Below are 16,471 nucleotides of genomic sequence, written 5' to 3' on the forward strand. Positions count from 1 at the left end.
CCATACCCTTGACTAGAAGGACCTTTGTTGGCAAAGTAATGTCTCTGCTTTTTAATATGCTGTCTAGGTTGGTCATAACTTTCCTTCCAAGGAGTAAGCGTCTTAATTTCATGGCTGCAGTCACTATCTGCAGTGATTTTGGAGCCCCCCCCCCGAAAAAAAATAAAGTCAGCCACTGTTTCCACTGTTTCCCCATCTATTTTCCATGAAGTCCTGGGACTGGATGCCATGATCTTAGTTTTCTGAATATTCAGCTTTAAGCCAACTTTTTCACTCTCCTCTTTCACATTCATCAAGAGGCTTTTTAGTTCTTCTTCACTTTCTGCCATAAAGGTGGCGTCATCTGCATATCTGAGGTTATTGATATTTCTCCCAGCAATCTTGATTCCAGCTTGTGTTTCTTCCAGCCCAGCGTTTCTCATGATGTACTCTGCATATAAGTTAAATAAGCAGGGTGACAATATACAGCCTTCACGTACTCCTTTTCCTATTTGGAAACAGTCTTATTCCATATCCAGTTCTAATTGTTGCTTCCTGACCTGCATACAAGTTTCTCAAGAGGCAGGTCAGGTGGTCTGGTATTCCCATCTCTTTCAGAATTTTCCACCGTTTATTGTGATCCACACAGTCAAAGGCTTTGGCATAGTCAATAAAGCAGAAATAGATGTTTTTCTGGAATTCTCTTGCTTTTTCGATGATCCAGCGGATGTTGGCAACTTGATCTCTGGTTCCTCTGCCTTTTCTAAAACCAGCTTGAACATCTGGAAGTTCATGATTCACGTATTGCTGAAGCCTGGCTTGGAGAATTTTGAGCATTACTTTACTAGCATGTGAGATGAGTGCAATTGTGTAGTAGTTTGAGCATTCTTTGGCATTGCCTTTCTTTGGGACTGGAATGAAAACTGACCTTTTCCAGTCCTGTGGCCACTGCTGAGTTTTCCAAATTTGCTGGCATATTGAGTGCAGCACTTTCACAGCATCATCTTTTAGGATTTGAAATAGCTCAACTGGAATTCCATCACCTCTACTAGCTTTGTTCGTAGTGATGCTTTCTAAGGCCCACTTGACTTCACATTCCAGGATGTCTGGCTCTAGGTGAGTGATCACACCATCATGATTATCTGGGTCGTGAAGATCTTTTTTGTACAGATCTTTTTGTGCAGCTTGTCACCTGACTGTTTCTGGGTTCAGCTTAGACATCATCTCCTCCAAGAAGCCTTCCTGGCCTCTGGTGCTGGCTTAGCCCCCTTCTCTGGGCACAGGCCCCACGGATGCCACTTCTAATTACTCAGTACACTGAGCATTCTAATTGTCTGTTTACTGTCTCTCTTCTTGGCATCAAGGACAACGTAAGGGCTGATGCGGTTGTATTCCCAACCCAGGGTCTGGGGCACAGGGCCTGGCCACCTGGTGACCACGTGCTGGAGGATGGCAATGATGGAACAGATGAATGAACACTACAGGCATCCCCAAGCATGGGAGGATCCCCAAGCCTGATGGCACCGTCTCCCCCAGGGCCGGACCCTCCTGATCAAGCCTCCCTGGGGAGCCCCCTGGCCATCCCACCCGGCCCATTCAAGCCCATTCCCCATTCTCCACACTTCCCCCGAACTCCCAGCACCTGTCTTTCCCATCATGGCCACAGCCGACCCTCAGAGCCCCATCTGCTTTGGCTCGGCACGCCAAGGAGTTGTGCCCACAACTTCCGAGCAGTTCCCAGTGCCTGGGATCCAGGCCTGGAACCAAGACCTCATGGCAATCACAGCCAAGGCCATGTTCCAGCCACAGAAGAATCCAGACTCCCCGTCTGTGAAAGGGGAGTAATCACTTCTCCATTTATTAAACACCCATGATGGGCCAAGCCCAGTGTTAAACGTTATGTGTCTGATTTCACTGAACCCTCACAGCCATTCAGCAAAGGAGGCAGTGTGGTCAGCTCCGCTTCGCTGTTGTATAGTCGCCAAGTCGTATCTGACTCTTTTGTGACCCCAGGGACTATGGCCCGCCAGGCTCCTCGGTCCGCGGGATTTCCCAGGCAAGAATACTGGAGTGGGTTATCATTTCCTTCTCCAGGCGATCTTCCCCACCCAGGGATCGAAACTACTTCTCCCGTATTGCAAGCAGATTCTTTATGGCCGAGTCACCAGGGAAGCCCTCGGCTCCATTTTACAGATGGGGAAACTGAGGGTCAATGACTTGACCAAAGCATATAGACGGTCAGTGATGGACACGAAACTGGAACTCGGGTCTCAGGGATGACAGTGCCCAAGCTGGAGCCAAGCTGTTTCCATGGTGGGCAATGTCCCCTGCTTCCTGGGACTCTCACACTTAAGGGGTCTCTCCCACCTACCAATACCAGGGTTGGTCCATGTGACCTATAGGAATATGATGGTATGTCACTTCCAAGACTGTGACTGGCTATAAAGACTTACTTTCCTGGTGGCTCAGATGGTAAAGAGTCTGCCTACAATGTGGGAGACCCGGGTGCAATCCCTAGGTTGGGAAGATCCCCTGGAGAAGGGAATGGCAACCCACTCCAGTACCCTTGCCTGGAAAATTTCATGGACATAGGAGCCTGATAGGCTACAGTCCATGGGGTCGCAAAGAGTCAGACAAGACTGAGCGACTAAACTAAACTCTTTCATCTTGGATTCTCTCTCTCTATCCCTCTCAACTCACTTTCTCTAGGAAAACCCATGTCACGAGAAACGTTCCAGAGAAGACCATAAGGGTAAGGAACAGAGGCTTCCTGACAAAAGCCTCATACATGAACTTAGGGTGGATCCTCCAGCCCCAGTCAAGCCTTCAGATGACCACATCCCTGACCAGTGTAATAAGTGCCTTCCTGTGAGAGACCCTGAGTCAGAACCAGAATCCTAACCCTCCAGGACTGTGCGTCAATAGATGCTCACTATTTTAAGCCACAGAGTTTCAGGGCTATTTGTTACACAGCAAGTGGGAGTGCATACACCATCTCCCTCTAAAATCCCTGTCCCACGTGCTCTGGGTCCAAATGATGCAAATCCCCCACTGGCAGGCTACAGGGTGGCATTCTCTGCTACCTGAGCATTCCCTGCTCAGAAGTAGGGCAGGTGGCAGGGCACAGGCGGGGACAAGGTGTACACTCACGTCCAACCTCCAGCCGGATTTCTGCAGTGGCGTCGCCCAGCTCATTGACAGCTCGGCAGGTATAAATGCCAGCATCCCTCTCACGAACCACCGGGATCCGCAGCATCCCAGAAATGGAGTCCTCAGAGGCCAAAATCATTTCAAGATCCCCTGGACCAAAGATGAGAAAACATCAGGCAGGTATCCATGGTTGCCACAGGAGGCCTGGGGATCAAGCTGCCTTCCTGACCCTGGGTTCCTGCAGCTCCACAAGGCTGGGACCTCAAAGGGGTGTGGGTGAGGTAAAGATCCCCCCACCCTGCAATCAGGACCCCTATTGTTTAATGGGTGCAGATTTTCAGTTTTGCTAAATGAAAAGAGTTCTGGAGATGGGTGGTGGTGATGGTTGTACAGCAATGTGAATATACCTAAAAACGGTTAAGATGGTATTGGATATGTTATGCACAATTTACCACAATTAAAAAATTTTTCTTTTAAGTGAGCACCCCTAAGTCCAGTTCCCTGAGTCCCTCTGTTGGCCAAGAGTGAGTCTCAGCCTGCCCTCTTGCATGTGACAGGTTCATTACCCAAGAACGCCTTGCTTGGGTCTCCCTCCTGGGTCCCTACCCTCTGCTCAGGGGCAGACTGAGGCTTGGGTCAGCTCTGGGAAAAGCCCCCCCACCATCCCCCCCAGTTCTGCCTCTCTGATGATTCATTCTCATTTCTCTTACTGTTCCCTGAATCCCACCCCTCCAGGCTCCTAAGGCCTGAGGGATCACCCTGGTTGTGAACCTTTTTTACAACTTAATTTAATTTTTGTTTGTTTTTAAAATCGTGGTAAATACACATAAGACAAGATTTTGCCGTTTTAAGCACTGAGTGCCCAGTTCAGCGGGATCAGGTACGTCCCCACGATCCATCCACAGAATGTTTCATCTTCTCAAATGGAAGCCCTACTTAAACACTAACTCCCCATTTACCCCTCCCCAAGCCCTGGGCATCCATCTTTCTCCTCTCTGTCTCTAAATTTGCACACACTAGGCATCTCTTAGAAGAGATCCCTCTCAGTTAAGTGGAATCATATAATATTCATCCTTCTGTTTCTGGCTTATTTCACTTAGCATCATGTTTTCGAGGTTCATCTATGTAGTCTCAAAATTGCATTCCTTTTTTCCGAATTAAGAAAACTTTTTATCTTTTCTTTTAAGTTTTTACCACTTAATTACCCCATATTAGAGCAAATGTCTCTGAAAATGTCACAGATAAAAGATTTTTTTCTTCATTTGGCCAATTAGAAGTAGGGGGAAATTTCTACACAATAGCTGCTATGGGCCTGATTTTTTTTTCAATTTTTTTTTCTTTGTCATGGAAGTCAAATTAAAAAATTTAATTGTGGCAAAAAAAGTCATAAAATTTATTATCTTGATCATTTTCAAGCATACAGTTCAACGGTAACTGCACTCACACTGTCCTGTAACTTGAACGTCATGCCTTCTTAAGGCTGAATAACATTCCATGGGGTGGTGGGTGTGCTGTGCTCAGTCATGTCTGACTCTTTGCGACTTCATGGGCTGTAGCCCACCAGTCTCCTCTGTCCATGGGGTTTTCCAGGCAAGAATACTGCACTAGGTGGCCACTGCCTTATCCAGAGAGGATTTTCCTGACCCGGGGATCGAACCAGCATCTCTGGCGTCTCCTGCATTGGCAGGCGGATTCTTGACCACTAGCGCCACCTGGAAAGCCATTCTGCTGGGAGGTCCCCCTTGAAAAGGCGGCTCCTGGGCTGGGCTGGTAGAGCTCCCAGCCACGACAGGCAGTGACCACACCCTGAGGAAGGAGCCCCGAGGCCTCTGCCGCCACTAGCTGGTGGCCACAGAAAAAACGCTCAAACTCTGAGCCAACGCTGCCTGTCAGTGTCGAGGTGAGGCTCTGCTGAGATCACAGACAGGTGCTGCCAAGGCTGGAGTGCGTCTGGGTGGGAGGGGGCTGTGCTTAAGAAGGAGCCCAGGGTTCTGCCCTGGAAAGTCCAAGGCAGGAGCCCTGGGACCCAGGACCACTGATGTGGGAGCAAGAGCGGCTCCTGTCGATCAAACTCCAGCTTGGGGTCCAACACACAGAAAACCCTCTACACTCACTAATTCAGAAAAGCCTCACAACAGAATGCTCAGCACGACTGCCAGCTCTCTGATAATCACAGCATCTTCATCACCACCATTAAGGACACTGAACCCAGGCCATGGGCCAGGCGTGTTCTAAACAATTTGCACATATGGACTCATTTAATCCTCACACAACCACCCTATCTCAGAGACTGATGGTCCTATGGCCGGGACCATGAGCTCCCGGTGCAGGGAATTCAGGTTCAATCCGTGGTCAGAGAGCTGGATCCCACCTGCCACAACTAAAGAGCCTATGTGTAGCAACTAAGACCCGATGCAGCCAAATAAACAAGAGGAATGTTAGGGAGAAACAAGCTGTCTTTTGACTTCCCAGCTAAGGAAGCAGGCTCACAGATGTCAAGCCACTTGTCCGAGGCCACTCAGGGGGCCAGAATTCAAACCTGGGTCTATTCTAAATCCTGCTCCTGATCACTGAGCCAGTCTGCATCAGTTATATATGGATACTGGGCTAGGGGTGACGGGGGCTGCTTGAAACAGTCCATTCTCTCCAGACACCCCATTCCGAGTGCCCCCCATGACCGTCCTGGAAAGCTGATCCTCCAGGCGCCCTACAGGCCCCTTCTGCAGGCCCTTCTCCCCACCCAGTCCGTGTACCTCGATACCAGATGACCCGGGGTGGGGGAACCCCGGTCGCCACGCACGCCAGCACCGCCTCCTCCCCTTTGGCAGCCAGCACCACGCCGTTTACAGCCGACACGGATGGTGGGTCTGTGTGGGGAGCAGATGGGGAATTGGGGACCAACCCATAGACTCCCTAGAGCGCCGGTTTCCCCAGCTGGGGGAGGGGCAGCGGGGCTGAGCACCTGCCTCCTCCCCGCCCCCCACCAGCCGGGACAGTCACCCCCAGAAAGGTGCAGCCTTGGCCGGTTTTTAAAAAGCCAATTACTCCCGGGACTAAACTCCCTTCTTGTCCTCTTTTTGTTTTTTTTTTTTTTAACTTTTTGTTTTGAAGTAATTTCACAAAGGAAAGTTGCAAGAATAATACAAAGGTTTTTCATGTACCTTTCACCCATATCACCAGATGTTAACATTTTTGCCATATTCGTTTCCTTTTATCATGATGGAATTCTCTCGTATTTCTTTTTCTAAATGGCTGAGAATAAGTTCCAAATATGATATCCCTTTACCTCTAAACACAGTAATGTATATTTCCTTTTTCTTATATATAATTTTTAAAGATAATTTTTATTGAAGTATAGTTGAGTTACAGCATTATGGTAGTTTCTGCTTGCGGCAAAGTGAGTCAGATGTACATACATTCTTTTTTTTTTTTTGTCCTCTTTGAACCTGGCATAAAAGGTGAAATCTTACAAGTTTCTAAAATGCACCACAGGGGCTGGCTGCGGCTCCCTGGCCCCTGACTCCAGCCAGCCTCCTGCTCCTTGCAGCCCCTTGGGGACCCCAAGGGCCATTCCTATCTCGAGGCTTTTGCCCCACCCTGTCTCTCTCCCTGAAATGCTGTTTCCATTCCCGTCTGGGGCAAGGGTTTGATCCTATGTGTACGTTTCCTTCTCTGCCCAGCTACCCGTCGCTCCGTCACACCACCCTGCTCTGTGCTCGTCCCCTACCTTCACCATCTGAAAGTACCTTATTTATCTGCTTGCATTTTGCTTCCCCATTAGAATATAACCTCTACCTGGACGGGGACCCTGTGTTCACTATTGTATCCCAGCGCCTGCCACACAGGTAGAAAGGGAGGGGTTGGGGGAGGCAGGACCAGGGACCCTCTTCTGCAGATGCCCTTGACCCACGTACCTGTATAGTAGAGGGTGACCGTCTCTTCATCTCTGCCAATCTCATTAGCAGCCTGGCAGCTGTAACTCCCAGCATCCTCTGGGGCCACCCCCTGAATGATCAGGGTTCCCTGGGCATCCACGCGGACTCTGGAGTCGTGCCACGAAACGTGTTCAACAGGAAGGGGCCAGTTAGGTTGGGTCACATGGGGTTGCCCCAGTCATTATTAAAAGCAGATTAATTAACAACATTACCGCAGACCCCATTTTACACTGACTGCTTGCTCTGTGCCAGGCTGTGGGTTCACCACTTTTTATGTTCCTTTTCTATTCATCGGGCTCAGAAAGGTAAGGTGACCTGCCCAGGGGCACACAGCCTGAATGGCAGAGGCAGAATGCAAGCACAGGTCTGCGGATTCTGCGGCTGGAACGCCTGACTCCAGAGCCCACGTGAGGCGTCGCTATGTTTCCCCAATGATCTTGCTCCTGAGTCTCAAATCATCAGGAAGAAGGCGGGGCAAATGCCACTCCCCCATTTGCTACAGTTAAGAAGACTGAGGCCCAGAGAGGTCCCTGAGGCCCTCACCTGCTGTCCTCCTGCAGGGCGCGACCCTCGCGGCTCCAGGAGATGCGGGGTGCAGGGTATCCAGAGGCCGAGCAGTGGACCCTCACCTCCATGCCCTGGGAGAAGCTCTGTGACCTGGTGTGGATGCTGACCTGCGGGGCCTCTGGAGTTCAAAGAGTGGACAGGTGGGCAGGAGCTTGTCAGAGCAGCCGTGTTGTCCCAAGTACCCAGCCCTGGGCCCCCTGCTCCTCCCCGTGGCCACAGACAGCGGAGACACAGGAAAGAAGGGCCCCGAGGGACCTGCATCCTTGAGAGCAGCTTCTCGGGAACCAGCGTTGACCAGACAGCCCCCAGGCACATCCCCAGGCCACACGGGGACCTGAGTTCCCAATAGCCCCTGGTGGGAGCCTTGAGCTCCCTGAAATTCTGCTCTGAGCTGAGCCCCTCCTATATCAGCAGCCTCGATATGGCCTCAGAATCTTTCTCAACACACTCTAAGCAGCCAATCGAGTCACTGGCACAAGAGTGAAATTTGTTCCAACACACTCACTTTTACACTTGGGGGAGACAGTTCCCTAGAGAAGCAGGATCCGTCTAAATCCTGTGGACCTAAATCCCAGGTGAGTACCTAATCCAGGCACTAACCCTCAGGACATGTTTCCTCTCACTGCCTTCTCCACTCCCAGCTGGTCGGTGCTACCCAAACCCTGCTGAGCACATCTGATTTCTGGGCTTCCAGAAGTTTCCAGTGTCCCATCTCTGTCCTGCATATCGAGAGGGATGGACAATGGACATGCTCAATGGCCCAGAAAGAGGACAGGACACAGTGAAACTGGCTTGGCTGACAGCCGTAGAAATTGAGGCTACTAATGAGGATGAACTTCCCAACAGTGCTGAACCACTACACTTAGGCTGGGAGGCTACAGAATCCTCTTACTCCGAAGGCTGAGAAAACTCTGGAAGGGCGGATGCTGCCTGCTGGAGCTGATGTCTGAGCAAAGGGATGGCCGGATGGGCTCCTGGAGAAATGCCAGGTAGCGAGCAGCCTCACCTCGCACCAGGAGCCAGACGGATGCCCTCGTGACTCCATTGGAGTTGCTGGCCATGCACTGGTACCGCCCGCCATCGCTGGGGGTGGTATTCTTGATCTCCAGGGATAAGTCGGCCAGCTGGGTGACTCTGCCCATCGAGGCTGACAGGACTCGCCAGTCCCGGACCCAGGTCAGGTTGTAGGGGGCCTCACTCAGGACCAGGCAGGACAGGATGGCGGTCTCTCCGGGGGACACGGTCACATTGGGGACAGGGACCAGCTGCGGCGGGGGGTCTGCAGGAACAGGAGCACAGGAGGCACTGAGGGGTTTGGCATGGGGAGGGGGACATCCTGCAGACCCTGGTGGTGTCCAGACCCCAGCATCCACTGTCTCCCCCAAGCAGAGCAGCTCACCAGCATCTGCTCACCATGCCCGGACGATGCCACCTCACGGCCATCTCACACCCGCCCAGGGGCTGTGTGTGTGTGTGTGTGTGTGTGTGTGTGTGTGTGTGTGCACGCATGCATGCCTGATTTCCATACAACAGCCAAAGGCAAAATTTAGCAAGAGTTAGCCCATTCTTCGGGGCTTTCCCAGTGGCTCAGTGGTAAAGAATTTGCCTGCCAACACAGAAGACGTGGGTTCAATCCCTGGGTCGGGAAGATCCCCTAGAGAAGGAAATGGCAACCCACCCCAGTATTCTTGCCTGGAAAATCCCATGGACTGAGGAGCCTGGCAGGCTCCAATCCATGGGGTTTCAGAGTCAGACACGATGTAATGACTAAAATAAATAAACAACCCACACTTCACACTCTTTGAGGCAATAATTCCATGAGTGTACATGCTCAGTCACTAAATCGTGTCTGGCTTTTTTGTGACCTCATGGACTATAGCCCGCCAGTCTCCTCTGTCCATGGGATTTCCCAGGCAAGAATATTGGAGTGGGTTGCCATTTTCTTCTCCAGGGGATCTTCCCGACCCATAGATTGAACCAGTTTATCCTGCATTGGCAGACAGAGTCTTTACCACTGAGCCACCTGGGAAGCCCCAGTAATTCCACACTGGTGGATAAAGTCTTGGAAATCACCCTCAACTGGAAAAGAGTAAGAAGTACAGAGCTATTCTCTGTAGAAACAGCAGCCAAATGTGGACTAAGTAAGGCCACTGCCCCCAAAGAAGAAAGAGCTTAGAAACTCACACTCTCAGTAAGAAAAAACCATTAAGAAGTGACAGCTCAGAGACCATGTCACTAAATTGTGTCCAGCTTTTTTGTGACCTCATGGACTATAGCCTGCCAGGCTCTTCTGTCCATGGGATTTTTCCAGGCAAGAATACTGGAGTGGGTTGCCATTTTCTCCTCCAGGGGATCTTCCCAACCCAGGGATTGAACCCATGTCTCCTGCATTGGCAAGCGAATTCTTTACCACTGAGCCACTAGGAAAGCCCATCAAGGCAGCTTAGGCTCATTATTTTAAAAATAAAGCCAATTTCATTGTAAGAGGATCTGTGGCTTTTCCAACCTTCCTGAGTTCGATGCTGCCATGGTGGCAGGACCTGGAGGCATAAGGGTTGGGGACAAGGTGGACGGTAGCCCATGTGAGGGCCTGGGGGCTGACCAAGAAGTCAAGGGTGGAATTGAGGCTGGAGACTGGGAGGCAGAGCCCAAGCAGGTGTTCTTAACCTTCCTGCAACCACAGGCCATTCGTGGGACAGACAGTCCAAACCAGAGGCCAGCATGCAGGTGCAGTGTGGGCGTCGGGCTCCGGATGATGGATGGGCCCTAGCAGCTGGCTGGCACACTCACAGATGGAGAGAGCCTGGGAGGGAACCCTACAGGGGAGAGTCAGGACGGCGCAAGGGGACAGACCTGTGACGACGATCCGAGTCCTCGCTCGTCCGGTCCCAGCGCGGCCGACTGCCATGCACTCATACGTGCCTTCTTCAGCCTTGGAGGCCCGTGGGATCTCCCAGCTGCTGTTCCCTGAATCCCTGCAAACACAGGGCAGCTGGCGGCGCACAACTGCACTGCCCCCGTGAGGGTCCCCTTCCAGACCGGGGCTTGGCCCCCTGAATCTTGCCCAGAAAGAGGCCCCCAAACCTCTCAGAGGCTTGGCAAGAAGAGACAGGCAGCTAAGGACGTGCAAATCCCAACAATATCCTGTGTGACTCTGAGAAAGGCCCTCCCCCTCTCTGAGCCCCGGGCTTCCAACCATAGGAGGGAAGGTCTCCGAGGGTCCTTCCTGCACTGACCAGCACAGAACCCAGCCTTCACGGGTTGAGTTTTCAGAATCTGAGGAAGGCCTATGGCTCTTCCAAGGAGTGATGGCCCAGCAGTGGTGGGAGCCTCAGGGACCCACTCTCCCCCAACCCTGGCCAAGCTGGGAGGTGCCCAGCAAGACGACCAAGGTCCCAGGTGTGCCAGCCACCACCCCTTAGGTCCCTCCAGGGCATCAAGTCCCCAGGAGCCCTGGGACTGGGGACAGCGGGCAGCCCTGAGCCACTCACCGAAAGCGCCTCTCCTCCCCCAGCCTGGCTCCGTCCCGCCGCAGCTGTAGCCGGAAGGGGAGCGCACTGTGCACAGAACAGGAGATCTGCAGGGGCTGGTGGAGGTAGCCATGGATCCTGGGGGGCATGCTGACCAGGGGGGCACCTGTGGGCATGGGCCAGCACTCAGGATTCCTCCCTGCCCTTCACCCGTCAGCCTGCCCTCAACACACCTAGCAACACAGAGACCCACAAGGATAACTCAGGGGCCAGAAGTCAGGGCTTCAATCTCTGGCTTCACCATCCAGTGGCCGCCGAGAACAGGGGGCCTTACCTCCCTAAGCCTCAGTTTTCACCTCTGTGAAATGGGTTAATGGCATTAGTGACCTTATCGAGTTGTGGTGAGCTGCTGGTGAGAGGTGGTGAGTGGGAAGCCCTTGGCACATGCACGTGGCAGGGCCAGCTCCTTCCATGAAGACTCGTGGGGGTTTTGTGGCTTGTGCCTCCATCGTGCCAATTGTGTGGGAGACAGAGAAGTCAAACCGGCCCTCAGATCTGATGAAATGCTCCCCAGATGGGACTCTCCAGGGGCCTGGGGAGGGCTGTGCATCGCTCGCCCCTCCTGCAGGGTCAGTTTTACTCACAATCTGTGGGTGGGAAGCCTTTTTTATTATTATTTAAAAATCAGCCTAGTCGGAGCATGGCTGTGAATGCAGAGTCCACACGCATTTTCAAGATAAAATAAGAGATTTCCATGCAATCTCACAGCTTCGGATGAGCCTCTGGGGACCCCCATCAGAGACACCATTGCCTCCTCCTGCCTGACCCTGGCCTTGGGGTGGCACATAGTCTTTCCTTGGCTCTTTGAGTCACTTCAGGGGAAATGTCCAAGAACTGACCCACAGGGTCAGTCTTGGGCTGTCTGTGCCTTGCTGGGCGATCGCAGGCTTGTGGGGAACCCTTGTGCTGCCCTCTCCCTCATCCACCCCAGAGATGCTCCGAGGGTGAGACAATGGGCCAGACCTCCTCCGAGCACAGTGCCGGGGGTGGGAGGGTGGTGGTGACATCATGTTACGGGCTCCCTGCCACGTCCCAGGGGAGAGGGCTGTCGGACCATCCAGCCACGTCCTCAGCTGTGCGCGCGGCAGCCACGGCTCACCCCCACACACTGGAAGCCTCTGGCTCCCTCTTCCTTGAGCTGAAAGAAGCCCAGGGACCCCACCACCCCACATATTTCCAAACCCAGTGTCTTGCTCCCAATCAAACTCCCAGCCTTCCAGACCTGGAAGGGTGGTGGGGGCCAGCAAACCACCCACCCCCTGCCAAACCACACCCTTCCCCCACTCCACCCCCATCCTTTGATCTAGAGCTGACACGGAGACAAAAAGCCAGAACTTAACTTCCCAGCTCTGGGAGCCATCTGAGAAAAGAGAGAGAGATAGAGGCTGCTTTAGTCCCCCTGCTGAGATTCCTGCCTGAAAATCCTCCTGAAGGCTGCAAAAGCTGAGGCAGGAGGAGCCCCAGGGACCGCAGCCAGGGGGTGGAGGCCAGGAGACTGAAGGAAGGGGTCCCAAGCCCCTAGCTCTGCGATGCCCTGCCCTATTCAGGTCCTCAAAGTCCCCCCCTCACCACGGGCATCTCAGCACCCTCTCTGCATCCCTAAGTGAAGTGGCCAGGGGAGTCTGAAAGCCCGAGCACCACTGATGTTGAATGTCAGTGTCATCCACCTCTGAGCTCCTCCTGGGTCACTACCAGCGCAGTGGGAAGTGGGCAGGAGGAGGGAAGCAAGCCCAGAAAGGAGGCTGGTGCCCAGTGAACTCAGACCCCACTCCTCAGGACCAGAGGCAGATCTGGAAAGCCAAAGATGCCGCCCTGCCCTCTGGGAGCCTCCAGCCTGGATGCCGAGACCTCTGGGACACACAGGAAACTCTCAAAAGCCACACACGTGGGAAACAGCACAACACAACCAAAGGTGGGGGGCACAAGGTGACTTGTGCCTAGTGACATCACAGTGCCAACAGCCACGTGGAGGGGCGTGGTTCATGGTTCCTACATACTGGGTACAACCTCTGAGCATCTGAGAGCTGTGCTGTTATGTACATTAGCTTATGCAATCCTCTGAGCAGCCCTGTGAAGTCAGTGGTCTCAGTTTCCCAGCAATAAAATGGAGACACATCTCAGAACTGGGTGTAAGAACACAGGGAGGTCAGCTCAGTGCTCTGTGATGACCTAGAGGGGTGGGGGTGGGGTGGGATGGGAAGGAGGCTCAAGGGGGAGGGGACACATGTATACATATAGCTGATTCCTGTTGTTAGATAGCAGAAACTAACACTGCGTTGTGAAGCAATTAAACTTCAATTTTAAAAAATGGAAAATAAAGATGTTAATACAGGAGAAGGTAAATGAAGATATTTATTACTATTATGGTAACCTTGGGCTTCCCTGGTGGCTCAGACAGTCAAGAATCTGCCTGCAATGCAGAAGACCAAGGTTCAATCCCTAGGCTGGAAAGAACCCCTGGAGAAGAGAATGGGAACCCACTCTGGTATTCTTGACTGGAGAATTCCATGGACAGAGGAGCCTGGTGGGCTGCGGTCCATGGGGTAGCAAAGAGCTGGATACAACTGAGTGACTAACACTTCACGCTTTTCTTCTTCAAGATCACTTCAAAATAAAAGGTTTGAAAAGACAGATTTTGCAAGGAGCATGCAAGAGATTATAAAAAGAAACCCTTTAGACCAGGAGGGGCGGGGGGGAAAGAACTGGTATGAGCACTTAATGAACAAATGTATGGCAAGTGCTTGGCCCAGGATTGTCTCATGAGAAGTGCTCAAAATGGTGATTAGGTTAGTGTTACCATCGTTATGACAATGATAGTAACTATGATTATGCAAGGGCATACTTATATTCACTAATTTGCCCACTGTTGTGTCTACAGTTTCTAGAACCATGATGGATACAAAATGAATGTTGAATGCACAGGTGGATGGATGGATGGATAGATGCATGGGTGGATTTATGGATGCATAGATGACTTTGCAGTAAACCCTAGAGCTGAAAATTGCATCTGAAGCATCTCAGTATTTGGCATAATGTATTGCAGAGCCTGCAGTTTAATGAATAAACATTTCCTAATCTAATTGAATCAGGAAAGCCTTTCAGGGATTAATGAGCCTCCAAGGGAGCCAGGGAGCTGGGGGCGGTAGGAGTCAATTACCCACCTGGAGTCACCCCACGGTAGGAAACTCCGGAGACGCGAAGGAGAGGGTTTCCCTCATGATCCTTGCCCTTCACCTTGAGGTAGAAACGCTCCTGGGGGCTGTGGAAGGGCGGCCCACCCCACAGCTGGTGGGTTGATCCATTGGAGAGGGGCTGCGTGGGCAAAGTCAGGAGGGACCGCCCTGAGCTGTGTGAGAGCTCCACGGAGTCCAGGCGGCCGGGTACCCGCAGGCCCGTGGAGTTGATCACCAGGGAGATGGGCACGCCTGCAGAGGAAAGGGCGGGGAAGGAGGTGCTGGCATCTGTCCTGGGCTCCACGAGGCTCCCCAAGCAGGGGCCCCACCCCAGGGCCATTGTTAGGGACCCAGCCTGCTTTGTCTGCCTTCACCCATTCCCTCACCTTCTCTTCCCCGGCCAAGGAATGCTGGGTGGGACAAGGAGAAAAGGGGGGTTGCTACTGTCCGTGGTGCTGAAACACCAGTCTCCTCCAACCCATGGCTTCCCATGATTGCATCACCTCTGCTCTGCAGACTGGGGTGCTCATGGAGCAGAACTGAGAAAGGGCACCCTCCCATCCCCCGCTTAACTCTGGTGTTGGCTGTCAGCCGACAGGCTCTGGGACAGGCCGAGGTGACATGCACACCCCAGTTTGGGAATGCTGACTCCTGGTGGGCTTTCCTGTGGTTTCCCTTCCCATCTCATTGGAAATGCACTTTCCACACTATCTCAGGAAAGCCAGAACTGGACTTGGGTTTCATAATCTTCTAAGTTGATTTGGAAACTGTTAGGTCTCTCCCTTTTCAGATAGCTTTTTTTTTTTCTCTCTCTCTCTCTGATCATAAACTGGAAACCAAAGGATGTGGTAGATGTGATCCATGAAACGCCTTCCATCTTTTGAAAAAAAAAGTCAAACAGTCTAGAAAGGGCATGTATAAATCTAGAAGTCCAGATTTCTTTGAAAAATCAAGCATGTCAGTGCTGGGCTTCCTTCCCATGTTGCAACAACCAGCCAAAGGCACGTAGCAGCTGCTCCTGTGGCCAGGCCCCCACTGTTCAGTTCGCTGCAGCCTCCCCCACTCCCCGGTGCCCTGGGGTCAAGTGCCAATCATTATTTATCATTTGCGATTGCCCTGCTGTTTTTCTCACTTTTAAAAAATGCCTTGGATGGAGCCACATCTTTATCAAAAGCAGAAACCAAAGAAGGTCACATATGGCCCCCGTCACCCTCTCCCACTGGGGACTGTGCCTGAGGACCACTCTGCTTTCAAACTCTCCCCCGCCACCCCCATATCACTTCACTTCAGTTCAGGGATTTCTCATCTCTCTTGGCTTTAGAATAGGAGTTAAGTTTCTCTGCCTCCCTCCCACCTCCCTGCTATTGGCAAAAACAAACACAGAATGAACAAGCAGCCCACTTTTCATTTTGAAGATATCACTGCGGGTCCTGGCAGGGAAACCCATAAGGGCTGACAAGAATGAAAAACTTTAGAGGATATACAGACTCAAAAGAAAGCTCTAAGGACCTAGCACACACCATTTTGGGGTCATTATTCAGTGGTCCAGAGTTATCTTGACCTGGCCTTGTTCTTATTCAGTCCCTGAGTCCCACTCTTTGAGACCCCATGGACTGCAGTATGCCAGGCTTCCCTGTCCTTCGCTGTCTCCCAGAGTTTGCTCAAACTCATGTCCATTGAGTTAGTGATGCCATCCACCCATCTCATCCTCTGTCACCCCCTCCTGCTCCTGCTCTCAATCTTTCCCAGCACCAGAGTCTTTTCCAATGAGTTGGTTCTTCACATTAGTTGGGCAAAGTATTGGAGCTTCAGCATCAGTCCTTCCAATGAATATTCAGGGTTGATTTCCTTTAGGATTGACTGGTTTGGCCTCCTTGCATCCAAGGGACTCTCAAGAGTCTTCTCCAGCATCACAATTTGAGAGAATAAATTCTTTGGTGATCAGCCTTTTTTATGGCCCAACTCTCACTTCCATACATGACTACTGGGAAAACCGTATTTTTGACTATATGGACCTTTGTCAGCAAAGTGATGTCTCTGCTTTTTAATATGCTCTGGCCTAGTCCCTCCCATCTCTCTGTTCAGCTGGTCCCAGCAAAACCCTCCAAATGGCCCCATGGCAAGAGACCATATTTCT

At 52.0% G+C, this 16,471-nt stretch overlaps 1 protein-coding gene across 1 annotated transcript in view; it reads right to left on the reverse strand.

The window, feature by feature from the left end:
- HMCN2 (hemicentin 2) overlaps window positions 1-16,471 on the reverse strand; it is a 174,811-nt gene that overhangs the window by 120,453 nt on the left and 37,887 nt on the right. The window contains exons 8-15 of the mRNA XM_068970656.1: window positions 14,323-14,586; window positions 11,123-11,267; window positions 10,485-10,606; window positions 8,638-8,910; window positions 7,608-7,749; window positions 7,044-7,171; window positions 5,883-5,996; window positions 3,130-3,279 (exon numbers count right to left, since the gene is read on the reverse strand). Of these exons, the coding sequence (XP_068826757.1) occupies window positions 3,130-3,279; window positions 5,883-5,996; window positions 7,044-7,171; window positions 7,608-7,749; window positions 8,638-8,910; window positions 10,485-10,606; window positions 11,123-11,267; window positions 14,323-14,586 (1,338 nt within the window). The remainder of the gene's footprint in view (window positions 1-3,129; window positions 3,280-5,882; window positions 5,997-7,043; window positions 7,172-7,607; window positions 7,750-8,637; window positions 8,911-10,484; window positions 10,607-11,122; window positions 11,268-14,322; window positions 14,587-16,471) is intronic.

This window comes from Capricornis sumatraensis, chromosome 1 (genome assembly GCF_032405125.1).
Source record: "Capricornis sumatraensis isolate serow.1 chromosome 1, serow.2, whole genome shotgun sequence".
Taxonomy (NCBI): Eukaryota; Metazoa; Chordata; class Mammalia; order Artiodactyla; family Bovidae; genus Capricornis; species Capricornis sumatraensis.